Source organism: Dendropsophus ebraccatus, chromosome 4 (genome assembly GCF_027789765.1).
Source record: "Dendropsophus ebraccatus isolate aDenEbr1 chromosome 4, aDenEbr1.pat, whole genome shotgun sequence".
Lineage (NCBI taxonomy): Eukaryota > Metazoa > Chordata > Amphibia > Anura > Hylidae > Dendropsophus > Dendropsophus ebraccatus.
This window is the reverse complement of record NC_091457.1, coordinates 161,577,630-161,601,261: the sequence shown is the minus strand read 5'-3', so window position 1 is coordinate 161,601,261 and position 23,632 is coordinate 161,577,630. Positions and strand designations below refer to the sequence as shown.

The 23,632-nt window shown below is 44.6% G+C and overlaps 1 protein-coding gene across 5 annotated transcripts in view; it reads right to left on the bottom strand.

The window, feature by feature from the left end:
* Window positions 1–15,358: 15,358 nt before the first annotated feature.
* Window positions 15,359–23,632, bottom strand: part of SUCO (SUN domain containing ossification factor) — a 62,874-nt gene continuing 54,600 nt past the window's right edge. For 4 of the 5 annotated variants that reach the window (XM_069967615.1, XM_069967617.1, XM_069967616.1 and 1 more), the window contains 3 exons: window positions 23,135–23,226; window positions 19,489–19,544; window positions 15,359–17,880 (listed from right to left, as the gene is read on the bottom strand). In XM_069967615.1, coding sequence (XP_069823716.1) covers window positions 17,443–17,880; window positions 19,489–19,544; window positions 23,135–23,226 — 586 coding nt within the window. In that variant the 3' untranslated portion in view covers window positions 15,359–17,442. Of the gene's footprint in view, window positions 17,881–19,488; window positions 19,545–22,149; window positions 22,298–23,134; window positions 23,227–23,632 lie in introns of those variants that run through there. The other variant, XM_069967619.1, reaches the window with a different exon arrangement.

Below are 23,632 nucleotides of genomic sequence, written 5' to 3'. Positions count from 1 at the left end.
GTGGACCCCTAGAATAAAATATTCCCTGGTGGGCCCAAGGTACCCCAGTCCAACACTGAACCCAAGCATGCTTGAGTTGCGCCCATCTCTAGTGCCAAGTAGTATCCAGGACCAAGCACGGTCAGGAACCATAGACAACTTGGGATCGGACTAGACTTGGAACAGAATGTTATGAAGCAGAGTCCAAAGTATAGAGGATCTGGATGGAACCGGAATATTGGTCACAATGTGCTGACACTCAGGCAAAAACTTACACAAGTCAGATGAATGAATGAGCTGCACTTATTCCAGCCGCTTGTTAATGGCTGCATGAGTTTTGCAACTAAACTTCAGTCTAACAATCTAGTTGAAAGCCCCCGAGCTCCTCCCCATCATATAGGCGTGATTTCAGCCACATGTGGCCCCGCCACTCTGTGTAACTAAGGGTGTTATTACACGGGCCCTACATGGGGGCCCTACAATACCTGTAAACGTTTACTGGGCCTATTACACGGCCCGATAATCGTTTAACAAGGTCTGCATGGACATCGCCTTGCAGCCCTTGCTTAAACTATATACTTTACCTATCCACACTCCAGGGCTGTTCCTGCGGTCCGCTCTCTGGCATCGGGACCACGGCAGCCTGTGATTGGCTGAGCGGCCGCTCTGAAGCTAGAGCGCACAGGACCCGGGGAGAAGCGGACCGCAGGAGCAGCCCTGGAGCGTGGATAGGTAATGTATATTGTCAGTCGCCGGCCGCACACCGCTATTACACGCAGCGGTGCGCGGTCGGCGCCTGACAAATATAGGTTCTAACCTATATCAACGATCAGCCGATGATTGTCGGCCGAATCGATTATCGTTCCGTGTAATAGTACCCTAAGAGGACTAACCACCTGGCCAATCCTTATTTTTTACAAGAGTCCCCTAAAAAAAACTGATTTACAGGACGTCTTCTTCCCGTGACCTCTCGGAGAGTCTGCCAACAAGTGTTCGGCCTCTTTGCCAAACGGGAAATTAAAGGGGGTTTTCCATCTCCTAAAAAATATCCAGAAAATCCATAACAAATTGCAGCACAATACACAATACACAGCATAAAAACATAAATTGACCGTGACAAAATAAAGTTTGGTTTAGAACAGCTGAGGATTCTAAGTGATGGACGACATCCGGACTCTACGAGATGTAACCAAACTCAATGGGGGGGGGGGATTTATCAAACATGGGTGTAAAGTGAAACTGGCTCAGTCGCCCCTAGCAACCAATCAGATTCCACCTCTCATTTTCCAAACAGTCTGTGAGGAATGAAAGGTGGAATCTGATTGGTTGCTAGGGGCAACTGAGCCAGTCTCACTTTACACCATGTTTGATAAATCTCCCCCATTTTGATCATTAAATAGTCTCTTCAGATAAGTTATTAACCTCTAATAATCGGCCGCAGAGCCTCCTCAGCTCCTCCGCGTTGTGTTTGTCTCCACCGATCGGTGACTCATCTCCGTCACTTTTTCCTGTCTTGAAATGGACATTTTAGCTGAAGTAACTTCTCTCATTAGACGCTAATAATGGTTTCCTTCCTGTGGGTTGTTAGCTGGTTACGAAGACAGAGTCCGCTCATTCTTATATATCATCACAATTAACTAATTGTCATCTCTACAAATAAAAATGACACATTATTTAATCAGGTGTTTGCTATTCAGAATATTATGGATGTGGCTATTCACATAAAAATATATACAAAAAAATTCCAGTTTTTGCTATAAAGACAAAAGCAGTCACAATAAGCCTGTAGCTTACTTGCTAGCTTTGCTGTACATACTAAGACTGAATGAGCAGAGCCATCTCATCTCTAAATTAAGATTTCTATATCACCTGAGGTAGCTATTCACATTAAAAAATATATATATAAAAAAAATTCCAGTTTTTACTATGAAGACTAGAGTAGTCACAATTAACTAATTGTCATCTCTTCAAACAGAAATTACACAATATTTAATATCAGGTGCTTGCTATGCACAATATTATGTATGTGGCTATTCACATAATAGATTTGCTGTATATATTAGGACAGAATGAGCAGACTCATCTCATCTCTTACTCAATTAAGATTTCCATTTTATATATATATATATATATATATATATATATATACACACACACATATATATATATATATATATATATAATTCCATTTTTTTGTATAAAGACTAGAGCAGTCACAATAAGCCTGTAGCTTACTTGCTAGCTTTGCTCTATATACTAGGACAAAATGAGCAGAGTCATCTCATCTCTTGCTCAATGAAGATTTCCATATCACCTGATCGGCGACACCATAGCGCATATTATGGCGGTTCCATCCGTTCCTTCCATTGCCCCCCGCTTCCTGAGATCTCCTCCGATTTGTTGAAATAGAATAAGCAAGCTGTGTGTCATGAGAAACTTTTTTTTTTTTTTTTTTTTTTTATTGTACCAGCAGAGTGATCATAGAGACAATTACAAATACTTATAGATATCAAATACAAGAGAATTAAAAAAAATTAAAACCTGCAATAGCAGTAGCACATGGCTGTCTCCCTGGTATTGGGAGTTAGCCCCACTCACTGGGTTAAAAAGATCCCTATCCCAGAGACAGCTCCATCCTGGAGACCAAGGGAGGTTTTCTATGGGGATTTGCTGCTGCTCTGGACAGTTCCTGACATGGACAGAGGTGGCAGCAGAGAGCACTGTGTCAGACTGTAGAGAATACACCTCTTCCTGCAGGACATACAGCAGCTAATAAGTACTGGAAGACTGGAGATTTTATTAATAGAAGTAAATTACAAATCTTCTGGCACCAGTCGATTTGAAAGAAAATTTATTTTGTGAACCACCCCTTTAACCCTTTGCAGGTCCCGAGATTTGTTTGCTGCACTATAACACTTAGTGTTACCTGATATTGTGAAACCTGCAGCTTGTGAGGCAGCGGCACGGCGCATCTGATGTCGCTCGGTTTCTTCTGTGGTTTGGAGTCTTTGATGTTCAGAGTTTCCAGACATTAAAGACAGAAGAAAAGGTTTCACCGCATCGGTTTCAGGAGCCCCAGAAAGCGTTCCGAAATGGAACATGTACGGTTCTCCGCCACCTAATCTGTTCCTGGGAACGAACACCAGAGCTGAACGATAGAAGATACGGAGGGTGAGATCTGCTGATGTTACACATAGCGATCCCCTGCCGCACGTAGGAACTAAGCGCAGTATATTCTGGCTGAACTTTAGATATTTTATAGAAGTATTCCAGTCCTTACACTCGCTGCCGACCAATATCCCGCAAGAAGTCGAATAGAGAGTCTTCAGCTTAAAGGGAAGAGTAATAACACCATTCACAATCCATGGGCATCAGGTTATAGAGCTTGGTAAAAAAAAAAAAAAAATTTTAATGGAATTTTTTGGCTGAAATTCATGTTCCAAACTGCTGACACATGGTACCTTTCATATATCTGTCTGTACTTCCAGAATGTAGAAAAATGCTTTTATTTTCCAGTGGAAAGTGTCAAAGAGGCGTTACCAAGATCCTGAAGTGTCTCTTTGATCCCCCTCCCATCCTTATCTCTGCTAGATTTACAGTCAGCCAGAAGCCAAATCCCAAACAGGGATGCGAGGGGAAGCAAGGACGTATTACATCTTGTGGCATGCCTGCTTGTGAAACAAGCAGGGTCAGAGATGGGAGGGGGTGCAAGGAGACATTATGTTTCTCAGCATTTCAGAAGCTTAAGACCGCCTCTTTGACACTTTGCACGTTATATATGAATGGTACCATGGGGGAGATTTCTCAAACATGGTGTAAAGCAGAATTGGCTCAGTTGCCCCTAGCAACCAATCAGATTCCACCTCTTATTTTTCAAAGAATATGAGGAATGAAAGGTGGAATCTGATTGGTGTAAAGTAGAATTGGCCCAGTTGCCCCTAACAACCAATCAGATTCCACCTTTCATTCCTCACAGATTTTTTGAAAAATAAGAGTTGGAATCTGATTGGTTGCTAGGGGCAACTGAGCCAATTCTACTTTACACCAGTCTGATAAATCTCCCCCTATGTGTCTCCAGTTTGGTATCAGAATTGCATCTGACAGATTCACTTTCTGTATAATTTGTAAATTATTGATTGAAATCTCTGCTCATTACAAGCCTAGGAGTCCAGTGGGCGGTCTCACACAATGATTGGCAGCCTATATTTATGAATATGAATCACCAATTATATCACAAACAATGGAAGAACAGTAAAGTGAGATGCTGAAATCACAGGACGGCGTGGAAGCTCAGTGCTGATGGAGAACATGGGCAGCTCCGAGGCTAGCACTGTTACTTTACAGCACTGGGATAGTTGGCTCATAGCCATGTGTAATATCTCTATAGACTCTGTATGTATTCCTCGTGTATGGATTTCAATTAATAAAAAAAAATACTGATAGTTAAAGGGGCAGTTCAGCAAAAAAATAAAAATAAATAATCTTTCAAATCAATTGTTGCCAGAGATTTGTGATTTACTTCTATTAAAAAATCTCCAGTCTTCCAGTACTTATCAGCTGCTGTATGTCCTGCAGGAAGTGGTGTATTCTTTCCAGTCTGACACGGTGCTCTCTGCTGCCACCTCTGTCCATGTCAGGAACTGTCCAGAGCAGTAGCAAATCCCCATAGAAAACCTCTCCTGCTCTGGACAGTTCCTGACGTGGACAGAGGAGACAGCAGAGAGCACTGTGTCAGACTGGAGAGAATACACCACTTCCTGCAGGACATACAGCAGCTGATAAGTACTGGATGGCTGGGGATTTTTTTTTTTTTTTTTTTTTTTTATAGAAGTAAATTACAAATATCTGGCACTCTCTGGCACCAGTTGATTTGAATGAATTTTTTTTTTTTTTTTTGCTGAACGACCCCTTTAATTTGGGAACAGAGTGAAAGTCAGGGAGCGATGTGAGTGATGTTGTAATATAAGAAATTATCACTGTGTCTGCGTCCTCAAAGAAAAAAAAACCCTGACCATGCGCAGTGAACATAAAAGAGGGGAAAAGACTTCACTTCCACCACATGAAACAATAAAGCTGCCTTTACATCAAAGAATCCCGACAGCGCTGACTCATATAAGGAGCAGGCTGTGTAACAGGCCGTTGGTTCCCACACAAAAAGTGTAAGAAAAAAAATAAATCAGTGATTGATATCACAGCATTTGGTATCATAAAACTCCTACTCCTCTTCCTGATGGACTGTAATGCCGCCGGACCCTCCTGGGTAGCGTAACAGGGAACAGCTGCCCGGATACCTTCTCTGCATGGCGTTCTACCATGCTGCTACTACCTCTACTGTCATTCTACACCAGGGGTACTCAACAACTTTTAGTGAAGCTCCACTTACCGGGGTCTATTGTCAAGTGAGGGTCCGAGCTGATCATTAGTAGGAAACGGGTTTTGTTACTTTTCACAAACGTTGTTCAACTATTTACATACAGTAGTATATAGCCCCCCTGTGCGCTCTCCCCCTGTAGTATATAGCCCCCACTGTTGCTCCCCCAGTAGTATATAGCCCCCCTGTAAACTCTCCACCAGTAGTATATAGCCCCCAGTGAGCTCCCCCCTATAGTATATAGCCCCACTGTGTGCTCCCCCTGTAGTATATAGCCCCACTGAGTGCTCTCCCCCAGTAGTATATAGCCCCCCTGTGCGCTCTCCCCCAGTAGTACATAGCGCCCCCGTGCGCTTTCCCCCGTAGTATATAGCCCCCTGTGCGCTCTCCCCCTCCCATATAGCCCCCCTGTACATGTCGTCCAGACCAAAAAAACACAACTCTCCTAGCACCTCGCTCCCCCGCTGTGCCCGTCTTCTCTTCCCCTGTCGGCCTGGCCCCCGGCTGATACGTGCTCTCTGGGGACGTCCCAGGAATTCCCAAGCAAAGCGCGCACCAGTGACCTCAGTGTACACCGCCATCCTGCTCTACCAGAAGTACAGGATGGCGGCGTACACTGAGGTCACTGGAGCGCGCTCTGCTGGGGAATCCCCGGGACGTCCCCAGAGAGAGCGTATCAGCCGGCGGCCAGGCCGACACTGTCCCCAGCTCCACTGGTGTACTGAAATCTAAGGACAGTAGGCCTATGGGGCGGGAGACAGTGTGGTGGGGGAGCGGGTCACATGGGGGCCGTCCCGGGGCGGCGGGACATTACTGTCCCGCCGGATCCGGGCAATTGGGAAGTCTGGCCAGAGGTCCGGACAGCTGGCCGGTCCGCCAGTTGAGGACCCCTGTTCTAGACTCTGCTCATAAGATGCCAAGGAGCTCCCTCCTGGTATGTTAAAAAGCCAGCGCACAACCCTATCACCTTCAATCATCTGGTATATCTGGCTGCACTACCTCCTCGGGTAATTCTGTGTATGATCCCAACCCAATCATCTAAGAACCTGCATGATGCATGATGAGAAATGTAGTTTCCTGGCCGGCCCCATCTTGGATATAGATCGGCTTTTAAAAAAACATGTAACTCGGGAATGGCAGCAGCTAGAAAGACAGAAGACGGCTCAAAATACTCAGAGGGACTAGGTAATAGCAGCTAGCATTTCATTTTTTTTTTTTATTTCTTAGAATAACCCCTTTAGCCAATATCCAGATCAATAACAAGTCTAATCATATGACCAAAGCCAGGTATCCATCCACAGACAGCTGTTTCGGAGTGTTGCCCCTCATCAGTGTGGACTAGGTTCCGGGTTAGCGGGACAGTTTAATTGAGAAACCAGAAAAAGAAGCATTGCTGTAGAGTGATGTGGAGATATTTTATTAGAGGATTAGCATCTTGTATGGTTATATTTTTTATTTTGCCTATTCAGCTGCTGTTGTGATTTTTTTTTTTTATTGTACAATTGTCCCTGTCAGAAAGTTTCCCAACAGCTTTCATCTCTGCAGTAGTATGTGAGGAGCACTGGGCCCTTACATCGACACGCTGGGGCCCCAATGATTTGACAGAAGTTGGAGGAATACTGGAAATTACTTGTTCAGTTTGTCTGGCTTTAACATCTTCTTCTAGGGGACAATGGGGAGAAATAAATCTTTCAAAAACATTACATGTTTTAAACGTTGGTGCCACCAGGACGAGGCAGCATTTTTCTGCCTTTAAGTCTCCACTCCCCACCGCCCGCAGTCTGGCACTTGTTTCATTAGGAAACACGACTCTTTTCTCCAGTTCAGGTGCGGTTCGTAGTGATGAGCGGACAGTCGGACTTTTGGTCCAACGGTATCTGTTCTCTATTATCATGCCTGTGATCCCGGCCGCATAGTTGCGAGCCCGGGAATATGCAGCCAGGATATTCCAGATAGATTCCCTGGAATATCCTGGCCGCATAATCCTGGGAGCGCAACTATGCGGCCGGGATCACAGGCATGCCAAAAGTCCGAAAGGTTCGCTCATCTCTAGCGGTTTGCAATTGAGCTCCATTCACTTCAATGGAACCGAGCAGCAAAACCTTCACCCAAACTGGAGGCAAGAGTAGGGCTGTCTCTGGAAGAAAGTGGCCATGTTTGTGGAGCGCTGGATAACCCCTTTAATTGCAAACCGCACCTGACCTGGAGATATAAGAGTGGTGCTGTCCCTGGAAGAAAGTAGCCATGTTTTTGTAGAACTGGATAACCCCTTTAATGGAGACAAGAACATCGGGATATGCTGCTTATTACCAATACAAAGAATATTTGACCCATGAGTGTTTGGCCTTGATAATGTCACAAAACTTTTCTTTCAGCTGCCCAGGATGCTCTGTTACAAGAACGCTCGTGCTCTGGGCTCTTAAAGGGGTAATCGGGGGGGAGAACTGGGCAGGACCAAAAGACTCTCTTCCTCCCGCTGATCTCCTTCAACCCTCAGTTCCCGTGATGTCACACCACAGGAACTGCCCTCTCGGCTGCAGTGAGATTCTGACTCAGTCACCGACTAACTGGTCAAGTAGCTACTGTGGGACTGTGGCAGCACAGCAGACAGGTGTCACTTGTTTTTAGCACCCCCTCTTACCCATCATTTTATTTTGACCAGAAAACTGATTTTAAGGGCTTATCCAGGATCAGAAAATCACAAAATGCAAAGCGAGGACAAGAGCAGAAGAAAGCAGCCATTTTTTTTTTTGTTAATCTAAGATACTTGAGGCTGCTGGGAGCTTCAGCAAAGCTGCATGACCCAGACCACAGAGGTATGTCTGCCCTCCTTTCCCTCCCATAGGGCCGACAGCTCAGAACTTTTGCCCAATTCACTCTAATAACATTTGCATCCCGATACCAGTTCCCATTGGAAGGCGAACCCCCCCCCCCGGACCATCATAGAAACAGTCCAGACATCAAAGACAAGTGTTCATATTTATTTGGAAATTCACAGTTTCTAAATTGCACTAAGGCTCTGGAGTTACACTTTTGTCCACCATATAATTCTAAGCCAAAAAGAAGAAAAATAAAGTTACATTTTATTCCTTTTTTCTGCTTCTTTCATGAAGACCAGATGACAAAACAAAGTAGGGGTTCGGGTGCTCGTATTCTATCGTCTTCGACAGGGTGACATCGTGAAGAAGGGAAACCATTGCATTCCGTGTTGTGTTCAGGACGTAACATAAGCAGCAAATACAGTAAGGAGTGAGGTGGTCGGAGATACACGTGGTGGTCGGGGATACGCACAATAACCATAGGGAGCGACAGACTGCGGGGATTTACATGTTACACACTGAGCCTGGGGTATCTGAAGGTGGAGGACTTGCTGTACCTGCGTATTGGAGGTACCTATAGATGCCATGCTGGTCTAGGTAAATGGACCCTATAAAAGTCTTATCACACACACTAAAAGCCGCTCTGTACCGATTCATACAAAATATCAACTAAATTCACATAATATGAACATAATAACTTACACTCACGCACGTCTCATGTGGCCGGCAGAAAACCCTCTTTGGTCTCTTTGTAACACTCAGGGTTAAAATACTATAAAAATAAATTACAAGTAAAAGCCTCTAAAACACATTGGCAGGACCGGATGACTATGCTGCACACTGGGAACTCCTGACTGTCCACAGACACTTGGGGGGGGGGGGGGGGGGGGGGGGGATGTTGACTTCCAATGAACAATCCTTTTGCTCTCATGGAAGGAAAGCCACGGCCAGAGACTGTCTGGAGGGACAGCTGTGTCTGGCAGCGGCTTTCGCCTCTCTTCCCACGGAGAATAAAGGATTGCTATGCTATAGGCCGAGGCAGTCTGTATGCAAATACTTATTTTGGCCTTCACAAGGGTCGATCAGTCTTGTGCTCTTATTTGGCCGTCAGCCTCACAGCTCCCTACACACAGGGAGATGTACAGCTGACAGCCAATGGTTTCTCAGCACATCAGCATGGTGTATACAGCGGGATCTTTAACCTGTAATTCTCTGGCTTTTATGAAACGATAATTACAGTTCAACACCAGCTAGGGAGTCATAGGTTAGTCGAGCCGCCCGGCTTTAGAGCAGAAGGGCTTCTAGTCTGTATATCTCCAAACCAATGGACCACCAGCTTAAAGGGGTTATCCAGCGCTACAAAAACATGGCCACTTTCTCCCTACTATTGTCTCCAGTTTAAGTGGGGTTTTGAAACTCAGTTCCATTGAAATAAATGGAGCTTAATTGCAAACCGCACCTGACCTGGAGACAACAGTAGGGGGAAAAGTGGCCATGTTTTTGTAGCGCTGGATAACCCCTTTAACTACAACATATGCAGATGGGTTCACATTTTCACATGTTCAAGCATTCACACCATCTAAAAATGACCCCCCAAAAAATAGGTCACATATTGGCAACAATCAAAGAAGCCCCCCTGACCCTAAAATCTGAAACAATAGTAATAGGACGACTAGTATAACATTCGAAAAGGTTTTCCATGATAGACTGAAGACCCATCATCAGGATACACCAACAATATTAGATTAGACTGCAGCACCCACCCATCAGCGGACTGGAAGGTTTTCCCAGGCACAGTGCTGTACATCTTGCAGTGGTTGTTTCTGGTATTACAGCTCTGTGATAAGTAATAAGTCAGCACAGAGCTGTAATACCAAAAACAACCACTACAAGATGTACAGCACTGTGCCTGGGAAAACCTTCCAGTCTCTGGTACTGCAGATCAGTCTCAGTCTGCACAGAGCTGCAGTACCAGAAACAACCACTACAAAATCTATGGCGCTGTGCCTGGCTGCTGCACGTCAGAGCGCCTCAGCCCCTTCGATCATCTGATCAGTGGTTGATTGGTACCCTAGTATAGGCCAACTCAGAATGTCAGAGTCCTGGAAAAAACACTTCAAGACAAATACTATGAACAGTAACGCCTTAAATTATCCGCATAACGTAGTCCCTGCTGCCACATAAAACCAACACGTTGGTGGATTGTAGAGCGCCCCCCGCAGCTTCCTACACCTTCCTAGCCGGAGACAATTACAGCTCTATTTCTCCATTACCCTCATACATGAGCTCAGGATCGCTTTCCCTAAATCTAAAGATACATTTGGTTCCAGCCACAAACGTCTTTAGAGAACGTTCTTCCGTTTTCAGTTCATAAAAAGCAGAACACTGATATTATATATATATATATATATATATATATATATATATATATATATATATATATATATATATATATATATATATATATATATATATATATATATATATATATAGTACATGGAAAAAGTTTTCCCACGCATCACAATGAACCTGGACTTTACGGCCTTACCTGTCTGGGACACCATATTGTTACTCATTAGAAATTGGAATTTTTTTTTTAATTATTAAATCTCAGAAATAGTTTAAAAAATAAGGACCCTGTCGTTTTGCGCATACAGCCCCCTATGCTCCTTTGACATGGGCGGATTACTGGCCCTGCCAAGTGACTCTGTATCGGAATGAAGCCGCTCCCAAACCACCGGTACTGCGCTGTAGGGGTCCGGTTCGGAGGTCTACCTTTCTCCCGGCACCGCAGGCCTAGGGCAAGGATGCTTTAGGCCACGCCTGATTGACTCTCCACCCCGACACAGCAATAAAAAGTTTTTCTTCTTAATATCGGCACCAGGAGAAAGGGCGACCCCCATTCCGCGAGGAACTCTTAATATACGCTACCTCGTCCTCGTAACAGTTTGAGGGCAGCCCCATGTTGGTACACAGTCACTTTTAGGGTGCGTTCACATAATGCATTATTCTTGAAAAGAAAGGCCACTGTTTTCAGCCTGGGCAGCATTGCACTGAAATCAATGCAGTGCCGGTCATTCCATGCACACGCTGCACTGACCATGGCCAATGTTTCAAGAACACCGGCCGTTATTTATCTTCCATGCACACACGGACGCAGTCTGCTCAATGCTTAACTCATTTCCATATACACCCAGTATGGGCTGTTTGGAAATACATGTTTCTGCGGCTGTCAGAGCATCTTCGTGTCAAAAGGGTCAAAGAGGCGTTTCCAGGACTAAAGACCACCTCGCTCCCCCTCCTATCCCCCAGCTAGAATACAAGGCTCCTCTTTGTAGATCTCGCACCTGCACACACTTTACGCACAGTAACAAGATTTGGAAACAGGAGCCAACTATTAAGCAAGGATAGGGATGGAAGGGGGAGCGATATGGGAACGTCTTTGACACTTTGCACTACAGAATTAAAAAGAAAAAAAAAAAAATTGTACATTCTGGAAATATGAAAGGTACTACGTGTCTCCTTGACAGGTATATTGCATCTGCTGATTACGTTAAAGGAATAAATGCCTCCATACCGCTGACGCGCTCCTGAAACTAAAAGCGGTCGGCGGCTGCGGTCATACGGTGAGCACTTTATGAACGCACCGGACCGAAAGGTTACGGGAAGAGCTGAGAGTACAGCAACGTGAAGTGACTACAGATATGCTCTCACTTCCTTTCATTAACTAGGTCATGGGAGTTCCAACGACGAACTCCAACAGAACTGCCCCTTTAAGAGCAACGTCAGAAAAGGTGTTTTTTTTTTCCATAAATAGACAAATACTTCACAATTCTGCGAGTGGTAGAGAAGAACGGATGTCATGAGGCTTAGGAATCGGGGCGCCCTCTCTGAGTCGTGATGATCTGACATGGGTAGAGGACTTCTGTTCTATGACGTGATGCAGGTTCCTGGCTGTGCGGCTGCCATTACTAGTGAGCTAGACTCTAGTAATAGTCCCCAACCCGTGGCCCTCCAGCTGCTGCAAAACTACAACCCCCATCATGCCTGCACAGCCTTTAGCAACTGTAGTTTTGCTGGAGAGACACATTTTGGGGAACACTGCTCTATACCAGCAATGGGAAACCTTCGGCCCTCCAGTGGTTGCTGCCCAGGCATGATGGGAATTGTAGTTGGAGGTAGCTGGAGGGCGAAGGTTGCCCATCCCTGCCCTAGACAGAAGATCAGGACACTGAAGCCTTCCAAGTGCCTAAAGGTGAAGACTGACAATAAGTATCAGGCAGAAAAGATTAAAGGGGCCTCTATAATATTCTAGCCCTACGCTACAGATCTCGCCCTTTCTAGGAATCCACTGTATACCAAGACCTGAAGCAACGCCCTAGTTTCTATGACCACAAGCTCAAGGCAGTCATCCTTTCCATCAAGTAGATGAGACAAGTGGGCTATTTCTGATCCGTCATTGCTCGTCTGCCCCTATACACGTTAGATGGCTTACTTAAAGGTGTACGGCAAGCTTAAAGTGTTACTGTCATCTAAAAGAAAAAAAAAACTTTTACTGTCAAAAGTTTTAAAGAGTCAAGGTCTGACAGCTGAGACCTTCTCTCCCCATCTGTTTCTACTATAGAAAGTTGCACAAAGCTTTGACATGTCAGACGTTAATATATATATTTTTTATGACACGGAGGAGCGTGCGCAATAAAAATAACTACAAGATGTAATAAGGAACAAGATACTTTAAAAGCAAATGTCCCATTAGATACATCGATACTCTTTTTTACCTTAATGGATCGGCATGGGAAGGTCGGTGGCGCAGTCTTTTTGGGAGCACTGGAATGATCCGGAGCACTAGGCACAGGCCCACCAGCCCCCAGTGTGACCATATCCGAAAAAGACCAGCACCTTGCACTGCGCCATCTGCATTCCCGTGCTGATCCATTAAGGTAAAAAAAAAAACGGCAATGTACCCGATTTGCTTTAAAACTTGAGAAATAAAAGGAGAGATATAAGCTAGAAGAACGTCCAACTGAGGATCTCACAATCGTACATGTATGAGGGTCACCTAACTGTCTCGGGAATGTCATGGATGTCATCACGCTACAATCTTCTAAGGGGATATGAGCCACCACCAGAGAGTCATCTGGCAGCGGCTTATTGACCTCCCTGTATTAAGGACACGTGTATATAAATAAGCGTTCTGCTAATAGACAACTTCTATGGCCGCCTTAACCCTTTCCTTCAATAAAACCTGGCATGTAAAAAGTTTTTATCAGTAGGAGTCTCCATGTTTGTCTCCTGCTCTATGATACCTGGGAGGCCCCAGTAGTAGACTTACATTAGGATTCCATCAAGGTCATGTGACACAGAGTCAGGAGAGAACGCGCTGGGCGGAGGCTTCTCTCAGCTCCTTCTAGTCTCCAACTGATCAAAAAGTTTGTGCTAAGTTTTGCTTTGTGTTTTTTAAAGTGACAAATACTTTTAAGCAAAGAGGAGGAAGCAAAATGGCAGTATAAAAAGTCTAAACTAAATACAATATCCATAGGACATAAACCTACACGGCCTGGCACGCAGCCATCAGCAGCGGCAGACGCAACACTCTAAGACCCTGTATCGTAAAAAAAAAAAAACAATAAGCAGCTCTGAAAAAGGGAAAAAAAACACTATACTATACATAAACCTAAAACATAACATAAAAGGCTTAAAATCTACAGACACAATAAACCCATCCGCACACACACACACACACCATGACATGGCAGGTACCCAACACGGGGCTGACTACTAGGTGCAGAATATTCTACCTAACCGCATTGGTCTGTGTAAGGTAAAATACACTAAAAGCAGCAGCAGTATGCATGGTACAGTCAGGAGAGGTACCCCATTAACATACATGGCGTACTCCAGGCCTTATGGCACTAGTCACTTCCATGATAACAGGTCTATAGAACCACAGGTCTCCTGTATAGTTATCGGACAGTCACTTTTACCACGAATCTCTACGGCTTTCTTTATCCACCATAATTCAAAAGACTTTAAAAGTTTGGCCAAAAGTATTTTTTTAATATGTTATTACTTATGGATGGGGATAGCCCTGGTACTACTCCCCCCATCATCTACTCATACTATGAGCAGATGATGGGAGGAGTAGTACAGTGCATATGTTTCCCACAGCACCGAGCAGGAAGGGAGGGGGGAGGTAGATTCACAGGCACCTCACTCCCTCCCTGCTCGGTGCCCTTCAAATGTATTGATTGAATACATTTATGGAATACTTTGGGGAGCAAGGACACTTGCTTCCCAAAGAATCCCATAAATGTATTCAATCAATAAAGCATAGTGTACATTACATTACTTTACATAGACATCCATAGACACAATACAGTGCCATAGACTTCTACATATAGCGCCCCCTGCTGGGCACTCCATAGAAATGACAACTGATTCGTGACGTCACAAATTTTTACAGAATCTGAAGCCTGCCTGATCTACTAAATTAAGGGAAATAGAAGTTTATGTGCATTTCCCATAATTATTGTACATTAGACATTTATCTAACTATCCATAAGTAATAACACATTAAAAATACTTTTGGCCAAACTTTTCCTTTAAAGCTTTGGCTGTGACAATAATTTTTAGCAGATTCGGGATCAGTCCCACCATCAGCGAGGCTCATACTTGTGTTCCCTTCCTCAATTTTTTCCAATGGCAGCGGCAAAAATCTAGGGATGTAAGCGTGCGCTGATACAGGAGGGGTCGGATGTAAGTGCGCTCACACGTGGTGTGGAAGAGGCAAAAAGTAAAAAGTAAAAAGTTTTGGACCAGTCTTTGTCTATTAAACTGCACAGAAAAAAAAATCCAGGATCCTTCAGATTTTTGCAGGCAAGACTGAGAATCATCCAGAGGAGAGTCGATACGAGGCCGGAGCGGCTAACATTGACCACAGTTCTATCATAACCCGATGTTGCAAGATTCCCCGCAGTCATCTAAGTGCTTAAAACATAGATACGGCCCCCTAGGATTTATTGAATAATAATAGGGTGAAGTCTCTTGTTGCAGCCGCCGCATGATGAGGAAACGCAGGCCAGATATGGTGGGTGACGGCCTTGTGATTCTGCCAATAAATATTGGTGCGCCCATCCCCCCACCCCCCCACCCCCCACACACACACATGTGGACCTGGTTTTCTCCGCAGGCGGCTGCCATGACCTGCGGCTTGACCCCGGAGCAGGGAAATTTCTACATATTTTTGGCAACATAATAGTAATACAAAACTTCCTCCACATCATATATCAGATCTACAATCCATATGTAATCCTTATATCAGATTGGCAGGAATCGGTAAGTAATCCTGATAACCAATCTGTCAACGTATAGAAAAACCAAAGGACTGATAACATGGTGTAAACAGGGCTTAGAGGCGGGAGATCATAACCTTTCCCCAAGAGAAAACAAAAAAAACCCACAATCTCAGATCCACGGGATAAGGCTGTGCTCACACAACATACGGACAACGGCCGCAGTACAGAGTGTCAAATAACGGCCACTAGGCATTAATTTCAATGAAATTTTCAATGCATCAACGGCCCGGAAATAAGTGACATGTTGATTTTTTTCAACGGCCGTAGCAAACGATGGTCACTGTTAAATACACTGTGCGAACAATGACCGTTGTTTGCATTTACTTCAATGCAACACATTTCACTATGACAAGAACGGCCATTGGTTTATTTGAAAACAATGGTCATTCTTGTTATGAAATGTACGTTGTGTGACTATAGCCTGAGTGTCAGACCAGTGGTGGTGGGTACAACACTTTGGACTCCTAAGGGTCCTGGTTTATTAGATCGGATGTCTACCATGTGCTCTGGGGATAGAATACAGCACTTGGCACATACTCCATCCATCACCATTGCTCTACTGAATCAGGCACCCTGGACCCTCGATCTCATGATTGTTGGGGGTCCAACCGGACATTAACGGTGATCCTATTTAGAAGATGTTGTAATCTTGGGAAAAAAACACTTTATGACCATACAAGATTTCATACAAATTTTTTTTGCAACCACAGCCAAGCTGCAATAACAAATGCAGCCAGCAGGTAAGCGAGACGCTCTACCTGCAAAGATAGACTGACGTTTTTGCATACTCTCGTAAACCTTTTAAAATCGAGCAGCATTGCAGCTACAAAGCTGTCGATAGACTCCATGGCAGTAGTGTTCAACCGGCTCCAGCAAAACTACAACTACCAGCATGCTCGGATAGCCGGAACTACAAGCTATGCTGGCTGTGTGAACCTGCTGTAGTTTTTCTATAGATAAAGAGCCACAGGTTGAAGAACACTGCAAGCGGGACTATAAGGACTGCCTGAGCATGCTGGGAGTTGTAGTTTTGCAACGCTATAGAGCAGGGATGGTGAACCTTCAGCCCTCTAGCTGTTGCAAAAATACAAGTCCCATCATGCCTGGACAGCTGGAGGGCCGAAGGTTCATTAATCCCTACTTTAGAGCTAGACCATTGCTTTATGGCATTGCTGCAACGCTTCCCAGCAAGGCAACATGGTGCAAATTAACCAGATTTAAAAAAAAACTTAAAGTGATCAGTAGTTTGTGTTGCCCTATACTGTATATGCACTTCATATCCTCCCACCGCATCCTAGGAGCATACGGCGGACAGACTGCACGACCGCCAGCAGCTAGAGGCTTCCCCATAATTCCAATATAACTCCTGGTGTTTGGTGCAGGTGTCGCAGGATGGCGGACCCTCCTCTTGGAATGGTTAGGCTGTAAGATGCCCCCCCGGGGTGTTTAGTGTTAAACTCCAAGAAGCGGCAAAAAAGGAACAAAAACTTATAAAACGTGTTCTCTCTAAAAAAAAAAAAAAACCCTAAGTCAGGCATTCACACTTGGTGCTTTTCCCTCCAGTGGCATTATAAATAGACAGAAGGCACATAAATATGGAAAGGTGCAAGTACGGGAACGACGTCGGGGTGGGACATAACCAACTTGAGCATCAAGTTAAACCCAACAAATCTGGGCAGTAAAATGTTCTTTTCCCCAGTAATAAAACTGCGGAAAAAAATCGAAATCCTAAAAATCGAAACAAGGAGGAGAGGGCGACGCTCGACCAATGTTCTGAGATTGACCCGAGTCCTAGAAGAGCGGCCCGTCCCATCACGTTGTGCATGTAACCCGTGACCGGTCGGCTGGAGCTTACTTGACGTAGTACCGGAGTAATAAAAAATAAAACCCAAAAAGTCGATGGGGGTACCCTGTGAGATTAGAGACGACCGGAGACTGTGGTGACCCCGAACGTGCCGACAGTCAGGTCTTTATTGGTTTTGATGATGTCGTGCAGGCTGGGCATGGAGCCGGACTTAGTCTGTATTAAGGATTTGATGAACTTTCCTTGGTCCTGAAGTTTGGAGCGCCTGCGCTTAATGGCTCTTTTTTCGGTTTTAGTCTTTTGGGGTTGTCCATTACAAAGGGCAGAACAGGCGGTGATGCCGCAGAAGTAGGACTCCTCCGACTGGGAAGAGGTCTCCGAGCTGCCTTCAGACGGTGGCCCCTTGTAGGAAGAGTGGTACACCTCTCCCATATTGGAAAAGTCTCTCTGGTTTGTGAACTTGGTTTTTACGTCCCCATTTGGGAGTGCTTTTATTGGGTCCATCGCTTTGATGGTCTCGATCTTCTCGGTTTTGTACTTGCAACGCTTCTTCTGCGGACAGAACAGATAACAGAGTCAGTAAAAGCCTCACATTTCACAGCGCCATTAGGATTTGTAGTGGCTATTACTGGTACTGCAGCTCAGTCCTATCCACCTGAAGCCGCAGTACTGAGGGCGGCCACCATAAAGTGGATGGCGCTGTGTCTAAAGAATGAAGATATGAAAGCTGCAGCCCCTTCTATCAGCTGATCGGTCAGGGTGCAGAGAGCCAAAAAAAAAGTTTATATTTCAAAAGTAAAAAGTTTTGACCCCGGTGGTCAGATCCCTACTGATGACTAAAAGGGGCTGAAAGAAGAAGTGTACAGCTGAGCACTTCTCTCCCATTATCTATGCAGGACATGAGCTTCATAGACTAACTAGAGAATCCATCTCCTGCACCAAGACAGGGAGAGCAGCGCTCAGGCAAGTGCTTCTCCTGGCTTGTTCTAACACCCAGAACCCACTGATCAAAATGTATGTTCCTGTGACATACTGAAAGTTTTTGTTTTATCACAAACACTTCAAAGAGATTTTTGCAATGTTGAAGTGCATATCTAGAGATCTCCAGTGTCTTATTGCTTTGATTCCAGTGACAGTGATGAAGGAGCATCTAACGTTAGATTACATTATACCCCGCGGGGTAATATTCCAGGAATAACATCGATAATGTAACGCAGATGCCTGAAACTGTTAGAGAGGGGATCAGTTTTGTTTTGAATCACTGCCATCTGCTGGTGAAAGGGCATCAGTGCACCTCTGCTACCGCCACAACCGCATATTTGGCCTAATGCAATGTTTTAGTGCCACCTAGTGGTAGAGACTGGGATTTTCCAGAAGAAAAAAAAAATATATATACATACACACACACACACAGTCATACCTTGGTTTAAGAGTAACTTGGTTTAAAAAAAATCACAGTTTTTCAAAATTGTGACTTGGTTTAAGAGCATTGCTTTGGTTTAACAGCTCCCAGTACGTGGTTGAGGTGGAGTGGGGGAGGGACAGAGTCTGCATAGTGTGGTCTACAGCCCTGTACTCTGACCCAGGAAGTCTCCCTCAGCTTTCAAATCATGGTAGATCCACTTCAGGCTGGGGCTTGCATCAGGGGACAGGGCTGTGGAGGTAATCTCTCCATAGCTGTAACCCCTCTCTCCCCGGACAGAGAGCGCTGCATGTATGTGCCCACATCTGCCCTGCTCATTCCTTCCTGCTCCCTGCAGTCTCTGTCCGCCCTTGCGTTTCCCATCCTCTCCATTACTGTACAGTAACTTATAATATCACAGATTCTGCTGTTTCTAGATGTTTGTTTCTTTTGTCTTACATGTTATTCAGAATAATAAATCATTATTTTTAGGGTGTGGAACCAATTGTCTGCATTTCTATGATTTCCTATGGTAAAATTAGCTTTGGTTAAAGAGTGGATTTGGATTACAAGCATGGTCCCGGAACGAATTATGCTCGTAATTCAAGGCACCACTGTGTATATATATGTGTTAATATATTAAATATAAATATATATATATATATATATATATATATATATATATATATATATATATATATATATATATATTTTTTTTTTTTTTTTTTTTTTTTTTTTTAGATGTTATTAGGTCTCACCTTTTTCTCTGGAGAGAATTTCAATGGCTCCACAATGTACAGATCATCAGGATCTACTGCAATAAACAAAAAAACAATAATAATAGTAATCAATCTTTCCATTTTGCAGGGGTGGGCGTACAGCACAGTGAGGCGTCGTGGTTCCAGGGCACCGGGGACCCTCTATAACCATGTATGCGGAGATGCCCCCCGCTCTGTATATAATTAGAGGGCGTCAGATTCGCTTTAATAATATCCAGAATATTCTGGTAAATCGGGTCGGTGCAGTGGGAAGAATCCTTGTTTGGACGCAGAGTCCCACTTTATATACAGATGATGATCCCCTGTAATCTCCTTTCTAGGACTCGGAATATTTGCATTTCTTTTCAGCAGCTTTTATGCGATTATTAATTGCAAAACCCAGAAGGAAGATCGGGCAGTGTAACATTTAGGAAAAGTTTTACAATTTATGATTTCCCTCTAATCCTTTAAATCTGACATAAGTTTACACTGCAGGATCTTCATAAAGAGGAGATTACAGGGGATCATCTTCTGTATAACAACGGCCACTAAGTCTAGAAGAACAACAATCTGAAGGAGCTTTGTTTGCACCGACAGAATGGAAAGTGTCTCTTAACCCCTACAGGACCGGTCTGGATAGAGCCTTAAAGTGTAACTCATGTAAATGTCACTTTTCAGGAATCAATAAGTATCAATAGTACGAGCAATTTAAAGAAACTCTGTAATAGGTTTTATTAAGCAAAATGGTTTCCTTTTGTACTCAAAGAGCTGTTTTCCAACCTCCCCCCTCACTTCAGAAGAAGCAGGATTTATGTGTCCACTATGGTCTATGTAGAGAGGAGGGGGCGAAGGGGATGGGGGGGCAGGGAGAGGAGAAAAGGCAGCCCTGCACAGCCCATCATCCTGCAATTTTCTCTCACCAGGCTCCCAGACAAACTGTGACCTTTCTGATCTGTGAATTCAGCGTTTTATGTGCCCGGACAGTCTCCAAACTGTACAGATTCTTCTCTGCTCTCCCTTCTCACTCATCCCCCTCCCCCTCCATAGGTTATAATAGACTCAGCAAACCAGTCTTCACTTAGCTCCTCTGTAATGGCAACAGCTTTGCCTAATAATGAGCAGATAAAAGTGAGAGGAGGGGGAGGCCGGAAAACAGCTTTCAGAGTACAGAAAGAGGCTTTTTTGCCAAATAAAGCCTATTACAGAGTTTCCTAAAATCACTTGTACTATTGATTTAAATGACAGTTACACTTTAAGGACCTGAGGCAATTTTTGAAATCTGACCTGTCTCACTTTATGTGGTTATAGCGCCGAGATGCGAGCACTTATCTATGCGGTTCTGAGTTTTTTCGCCCCACCATGGGGACTTCACTATCCAATTGCCTGATGACAATATATAATACACTGCCTGTCATAGACAAAGCTGATCAGAGTCTGCCTTAGGACTGAGCCTGACACTGGAGGCCTCGGGGAGGCCCAATCGCTCCGCACAGCCCCAATGTTAAACAAAGGGAAAATTCTTCCTCTATTCTGCCCTATACATGCTGTGATTGCACTGATCGCAGCATCTATAGGGTTGACCGCTGCAATCTGATCTGAGGTCTGCTCACGTCTCAGCAGTTGCTCAGCTATCAATGACAGCAAGAACCCACTGTGGATGAACAGGCGAAGACATAACTGTATGTTCCCAAGCGAGAAATGGGCATATAGTTATGTCTCTATCCAAGATTAGAGAAACACAGCAACTTTCTTGCAAAACGTGAGAGCTATTACAATTTAGCTCCATTCATTTCAATGGTACTAAGCTGAAAAACACCCACACCCAAACTGGGGACAGGAAAGATGCTGTTTCTAGGGGGGGGGGGGAGCGGTCATATTTTTCTAAGCCTGGAAAAGCTCTTTAAGGTTTTTACCAGGACAAAGGTCCTCAAAGATGACGTGCAAAATACTAGCGGTGGCCAAATACATTCGCTGAAGATCAACCAAACCCACTAATTTTGATGAGACTTGGCGACTTTTAAAAATTATGAGGGTCTCCTGACTCTCTCCTAATGGCAGATATTAGAGCACATTGCATTTCAATGCCCGATCCTGAACAGAGATTTGCCAACAACCGGTGCCTGGCAGCAGCTTAGCCCCTTTCCCCACTCAGAGCACATGCACACTCAGCTGATCCGAGCATGCACGGGTATAGATGAAGTTAGAATAGCTATAGGATGAATGAGCGCTTAGCCAACAGCTAGCTTGATGTAGTATGTATGACCAACTTAACCTTTCCTACAAAATCACCCTCATAGAAAGGAGGAGTGACACCATTTCTGGCCTTTCTATAACTTGTATACTGCTATGTCGTCTGCCATACACTGCGCACACAGAAGAGGTATGCAGCTCTTTCTCCTATAGCACGTGGCAGCAGGGAGGACAATATAGAGCAGTACTGAGTGGTGTAAGCTACACTTGACTTTGTTGGTAATCCACTATTACAAATAGCCTACAAATCTTCCTGCACGATCCGCTTCTGATCTGAATGGTCTTTCTCTTATTCTTTTCTCGTGTTGCACCTATAGTTTGCATTGGTTTCTTATGGTGCCATACACTATTATATTACACACACACAGGTAGACTGATACTAAACACATATTTTACTGGTGCAGACTTAACAAATTAAAGGGCTATATATAAATCTCTGCTTGCTCGGCTACTTCTGCCTGGGGAGGGCGGTAGAATGACGCTGTCATGGTCCTCACTCCTGATCTACATCCATCTTTCTTCTCTAATGTACGCACAACACGGCGGCGCTTACGGCAGTCTGGATGGGAAAGCACAGATGTATGACCATGTGATCGCTGAGAAGTGGATATAGAGACTATAACACTGCATGTATGGACGTAAAACCATTCAAATCTCAAGCCTCGTGCACACGTCACATACTTATCGGGAAATCTGGACGCAATTTCGGACCCGGAGACATTTTTGGGGACTATTGGACATTAAAGGGTTTCTGTTCTGTAAAATAGGTCCGGCAACTATAGATACGGTCCTATTTTTGTCCAGAATTCATGGATGACCTCATAGAAGCACCTCGAATTTCGGCCAGTTCTGGATGCGCTTCTAGAACCTGGCTGGAATTCTGGATGCGTTGCTAGCCAGCCTGGGCCAGCGTGAGCACCCGGGCAGGTACCACTGGGTGCTTTAAATGTGTGCATACTCTAAACCAGGAGCGCAAACAGTTAAATGCCACACTGTGACAGGACTAGGAGCCATTGGCTCATTACTCTGTCAATCACTCTTGTAACTGGAGGCAGCATTGTACCACTGGCCACAATAAACCGCTATTTCCTTCCAATGCTGCAATGCAGGAGCGGAGTGAGAAGAGAGCGGAGTAGACAGGCTGGAGTGTGGTACCACAGGCCATTATGTCTTATTTTTTACAGTGAGGAAATAATGATTTTTTTTTTACCCCTGACTGCAAAAACTGACATGGACGTGTGCATGCCACCTCAGGGAACTAAAATGGTGATCACCAACCTCTAGCTTTCTAGCTGCTGCAGCACTACAACTCTCAGGATGCCCCCTGGGAGTTGTAGTTTTGCAGCAGCTGGGGGGGGGGGGAAGCACAAGTTACAATATTCAGGATTGCTCGTACCTTCTTTACTTGATAGGTGAAATGACTGGGAACGGATAAGAGGAAACGTGGTTCTTCGCTTGAGATTCATATCGTCGTAGGACGAGAAACACCTGAAGAGCAAAAACAAGTGGAGTGACTGTTACTTGTCTGCAGCGAATTATCACTAGGTATATAACACCATCCTCTATATACAGGTCATATATGGGGAGGTGGGGTTCACATTACATACTATGCCCGCTACATGGTCTGGGAATACACATACACCGCCACAGCTACTGTACCGCACAGGAATTACACCGCTCACGGGACACGACCTGAAGAGACGGCCAGTTACAAGGGGAAATGCAGCCAAAATCACCTTCTGATAGGTCATAGAGGTGAAGCCAGTGATCTCAGACCCCAAACAGGTAAGAGCAAAGTCAGCTGACCCCAACTAAAGCGGGAGTGGATGACTCTCTTATGCATATTGGTGTCTCATCCTGGACAGATTGTGTCATGCTGAATTATAACACCCAA